This window comes from Nestor notabilis, unplaced genomic scaffold, assembly GCF_000696875.1.
Source record: "Nestor notabilis isolate BGI_N333 unplaced genomic scaffold, ASM69687v1 scaffold30478, whole genome shotgun sequence".
Classification (NCBI taxonomy): domain Eukaryota; kingdom Metazoa; phylum Chordata; class Aves; order Psittaciformes; family Psittacidae; genus Nestor; species Nestor notabilis.
Genome location: NW_009940138.1, coordinates 1 through 5,447, shown reverse-complemented (window position 1 = coordinate 5,447; position 5,447 = coordinate 1). Strand labels below are relative to the sequence as shown.

At 38.4% G+C, this 5,447-nt stretch overlaps 1 protein-coding gene across 1 annotated transcript; it reads right to left on the bottom strand.

Moving 5' to 3' along the window:
* Window positions 1-794: 794 nt before the first annotated feature.
* On the bottom strand, window positions 795-5,007 carry LOC104410134 (chromosome unknown open reading frame, human C18orf21; the record flags this gene model as incomplete). The annotated part of the gene is made up of 3 exons (XM_010020214.1): window positions 795-999; window positions 1,413-1,621; window positions 4,808-5,007. Coding segments are annotated over 3 exons (575 nt in total), but the record flags the coding sequence as incomplete, so codon positions are not given.
* Window positions 5,008-5,447: the final 440 nt, after the last annotated feature.

The window sequence follows — 5,447 nt, the reverse complement described above, 5'->3', positions numbered from 1 at the left end:
CAAAGAAAGCATACCCTGTATTTTTTGACTGTGCCACTCTTGTATCAGTTGCATATAAAGATGCTGGTATCAGCCTAATCCAGAACAGTGAGTCAGTGCTGTTTTACAAGTTGTGCTTTACCATGGTCTGCAGTCCAAATCACAGGGAACATCCTTAAGGAAATGAAGAAACTTAGTCTGGTGGTACTGTTCTCTCTCTCCCTGAGTGAGTACTGTTAAAGAGTAAGTTATTTTGGAACCTTTGTAAAGGCTGTGTTAAAGGCCGTGCTTAGATTACCACAGGTATCAAAAGACAGTGACAATATAGGACACTACATTAGACGCTTGAAAATACTGTACCTGCAGAAAATGGCAGTGAAGGAGTCCCTTGTTTTACTCAAAGATCCAAAGCAGGGATGAGATCTTCTAAATTCTGCTATGATGCATTAGCTCAAAAACAGGGGGAAAGCGAGGTGGGGCAAACTGCAACCTCCCCAGCCCCGAACTGCATTCAAGTCTGCCAACTGACATGTTGGTCTCACTGGATCCACTGATGGAGCCAGTACTGCCAGCTTCCTCAAAGGATAGATCCTTGCTTTTAACTCTTGGGCCATTAGAGACTGCAAAACATGTTCAAGATTCCCAAATACATCAGACTGGCTATTTTCTCACCTCCCTCTTGCGAACAACACGTACCCTCAGAGACAGAGCTTGCTTTTAAGATATATGGCCTACGCTTTCTCAGGGTACATGCTGTTTGTTAGCTTGTGCTGTAAAGAAATCACTTTGTTGATTTACTAAAACTCAGACAATACTTATTGCTGTAATCTTTATTACTTTGAATTCATGTGTAACTAAAGTAAAGTCAAGAAGGTTTTCAAATCTGCCTTCTGGCTTTTCTCTTTTTCTTCTAGGTCAAGCATCCGTTTCAGTTTAGAAAAGTGAGATTTGGAGTTTCGGGGAGTCTTGGAAGCAGAGCTGGAAGCAGAGCTGGTTGTTGCCTGTCCAGATACGCGTGTTCTGAAAAACAAACGACTCACATGTCTTAAAGATGAGGAATCAGAATTAGCATAAAGTAACTATGAAAGTGCACATACATAATTTGGAAAAAATTGAACATAAATAGTGTATTTTCTTGTGAAAGTCAGAAGCATAACTTTTTAATGCACATTTTAAGCCACATATTTCACATTCATGACAAAACCACTTTTGCATTCTTTGCACACAGTCGCTTTTCATTAGGATCTTTGATTTTCAAGGTCTGAAAGTTAAAATCGATCTCCTCGATCAGACCACTGAAGAAAAATAGTTATCAATATAAAGTTTATTAAGTGACTGATCTGAAATCAGTATGTGACCCTCATTCCCACAGGACAAAACTAACACACTCTACTCAGCAAAGTGCCCCTTTTAAATAGGAGAGAAACACATACCTGGGAAACGATGAGGGACTGTTCCCTTTAGATCCCAACCTACTAAAGCTTACAGGTGTCACTCTATTTGCAGACTGAGTTTTTACATCTGGTGTCCTCAGGGTAGATTTATTACTTGGAGTGCCAGAATTTTGTGTCATGGTAGCCAGAAAATCCCTGCTTTTACCATAATGTCTTGTTGTTTTGTTGCATGATTTACAAGTAACCAGCTATGGAGAGAAGAAAGGAATTATCAACCATTCTTTCAGCCTTTCCACCTTTATGTTACAAAGCCATTGTGAGAATTATCCAAACTATTCTCCAAGTATCATGACACAAATATTAGCTTGAGTGAAACATGAGATATTAAAAAGCAACACATACTTTACACCTAGTATTTTCATTCATGCTTCCTAAGTCATACACATCCTGTTGGCTTATCTAGAAATTACTCTAATTCCCTAGCAACTAACGTCAGGAGAGCCATACCTCTGAATGGAACATTGTACAGTGAAATACAGAAAACAACCCTGTCAAAACAGGAAGATTAAACAGCACCTGAACTGGATATCAGGTATCTTAAGTATACATTAGGGGTATTCATATTTTGCTAAAAACCCGTGACACCCAATGTGATCTAAATTCATTAGTGTATTCTACCACTGATGAAATTATATTACGCACTTGCCAGGGAGTCTTAAGATAAAATACTTAAATTACCAAACTCTCAAAACCAGTCATCCAGAACTAGTAACAGCAAATCTTTGTGAACAAATAACTTTCTGAGTTACGTTCTGAGTCCCTTTCTGTTTGCACTGCAAAAATACTTGCTACAACAAAGGTTCTAAACAAAGGGCACTTTCTCTTCTCTCTGTTTACTTCTAGGCTACAGGGGACTCAAGCAGCACAGTAAATTGCAGAGGTGCATCAGAACAGATAATGTCAGACAGCCACAGAGACCATCAGATATTCCTAACATCTCACTGCCATGGCAACTACTCTTATTAAGAGACAGGAGAGTAATATAGTCAGACAACTTTTTGAGGCACGCAATTACACTGACTGAAAAACAGAGTTACGTGGTGTTTCTGGTTAAATTAACATACTCCAAAGAATGTCACAAAAATGTCTAAGCATTTCTGAGAACATCTATACCAAATCGTTCTTCATTTCAAAGTGTGTATATTTCCCTAAATTCAGATTGCTTAGAAAGAATAACATTTAGAAATGCCAAAATTAAATGTTTTCAGTTGTGTTGTGACTGTCTCTTATAGACGTTATTTTGTCAGCCTAACAAACTGAAAAAGAGAAAGATTGTTAACTTGTACAGCTCAGATATTGATGTATGTTTCAGTTCTTCTAAATGAAATTCAGATGGAAAAAACAAAACAGCATCACATGATGATTTAGCACCCCACAGAATATAAATGGAGGTGAACACCTTACAATGCAGGAATTGATGGATTAATCATAGCACTGCACAGCTAGATTCCATTCCCTGAACTGCATATGCAGTTAACTCCAACAGTTTTTAACAGCTCTGAAGTAGTTCCTTTGTTATATGCCTTTTCATGGCAGAAGCGTTCTCAAATCAAGTTCTACTTGCTAAGACAGGTATCAGAGGCACAACCTGTCACACTGTTGCTAGGTTTACATTTTCAACCACACTCAAAATTTTCATTTTTGCAAGCCTCAGGTATTAGATTACAGGGATCTACGTTGATAATTTTGAAAGCTGCCAGTGTCTTAAATACTTGAGACCACAAATACTTGTATCATAACCCACAGCATAAACACAAGCAGAACTGAGCAGAACACAAGTTCAGCAAACTGTAATTACATCTCAAGATTAGAGCATTGCCGAGAGATTAAACAGGATCTATTTAAAACTGAGTTTTAAACAACTCACAGCAATGCACAGTATGTCCTACAAAGTTCTCCAGCTACAGAATAAATCTAAGAACCCATTGTAATTCCACAGGACAATGTTCATCAGTTGTCTAAAGAGACAGTTTCTAATGTATATTATATGTTTGCGATCCCAGAAAAATAAAGCAAATATTCCAGCTTCTCAGATGCTTTCTGCTGCTCAACTATGATCTATAATTTGGAGAGAGCAGTAGCAAAGGCGCCTTTCTGGAGCACCTTATTTGGCCCTGACAGCTGAGAACCTCTGTGATATTTCTCCAGTTTAATTTTATGTTATTGACTCTAATAATTTTGGGTTTCACAAATTTTACTCCCCAAACCAGCAGACTCTCATCTGAGACAATGCCAAGTATGCCAGCCAGCAACTTCCAGGCACAATAGGGTGCTGTCTCATTTCTCAAAACAGCCATTCATATAACCCATTTTAATAGTAGCGCATGCCTTGGCAACACTAGATGAAGTGTGTACTATTATTCTTCAAATAACAGTAGTTAGTATTAAAAATACTAATTAAATCTTACAGTCTGGAGTGATTTTAGGAAAAAGAACTGAAACCCCAGGAACAACATTAACTTGTTAAATCACCTGCGTGGTTTAGTTTTGAAAGACTTCCTATAAACAGTAATATTCAGACAAATGTAAAAAACTCAGTTCATATAGAAGGTAACAATAATCTGATGTAGCCACGACAGTCTACTGAAACAAATGAAGTAAAGCTTGTTGAGCCAATGTATTTTTACAGAACTGATAAAACAGGGAAAAAAAATGACATTCTATGAGTCACTCAAACCCTTCAGAGCTGAAACAAAGGCAGTAAATGTCAAGCTATGCCTACTGGCAAAACCAGCCTGCCTTCAGTCAACAGCATGCTTTTCTTCTTAGGCATGTTTTGGGGTATTCAGAGCAATGGATTCTAAGGATTCAAATGGATTTTAGGATGTACATTGGCTGTATTAAGGCTCTGCACCTTGCAGAGTTGAAAATTCATAGAAATTTAACAGAACTCATAGGGGGAAAAAAAAAAAAGCAAAAGGCAAAAACCTGCAACTCCCGCCATTTTTTGCAAAGTTATGCTGAAGATGGAAACACCAGAGCTTCCTGGCAGGAAAAAAATTACTTAATTTTCAGCAAGATGTTGGGCATCTGCAGAGTGTCCCCATGCTGCTGCTAAAGAGATCACACTGAGGGCAGAGCTGTTTGTGTAGCTTCTCTACACGTGGGGTTGGCTTGGTTTTGGGGGGAGGCGAAGCTTACTGTTCTTGTCACTGTGCTCATGATCTCTCTACTGTGGAAAGGAAGATTCTAAGAATTTTGATGGTGAAGTTACCCAAAATGTAGGAAGAGTTACACGCTCCTGAAAAAAAACCCCAAAAGAGATACGTGCAGGTGCGACCTCCTCTTCTAAGAGAAGGATTTCCATATCTTCTTTTCTATGCCACTGAAAGGTTTCAGGGAAAGATCAGGTATTTGGCAGTAAATAGCCTTACCAGAACACTTCTTGACTCCCTGTACTTTTTCAGAAGCTTTGTCTGTTTCATATTAAGTTTGTGGTTTTTCGCCTCCCGTTTCAGAATCTTCTCTATCTGTGGAGTCACTTTCATCTTTGGTTTGAGACGCACCCGGTGGCTATCAGGAATCAGGAACTGGAAGCAGTAAGGACATACCCTTTCTAATCCATGTTCCTTATCTACGTATTAAAATAAAGGTAGAAGAGTAAAACTTACATGAAATTATTATGGCTTACAGGCAAACATTAGAACGGTATGTTTCTATTTTAGCATTATCTAGGTTGATGTGTCTTTATGCTATGCTTCACGTACAACTAGAATGCAAGAGCACCAGTATGTGCCCAGCAGAGAACAAATCATCGTACGCTTAATTTTACACAATAGACAATTAAAAAAAAAAAAAAAAAAAAAAAAGCAATTCCTTCCTAAAATCTTTAACGACAAAGGCTCACAATTCTGCAAGGAAGTCCATGCAGGTACACTCTTCTGCCAAATCAGTGACACCAAAGCCTCATAAAGCTCTCTGCCTGCTTTAAGTGCAAGAAAAAGCATTGCAGCCTGGAGAGACTGAGACAAATTTCAGACCTAACAGAATCATAAATGGTTTGGGTTGGAAAGG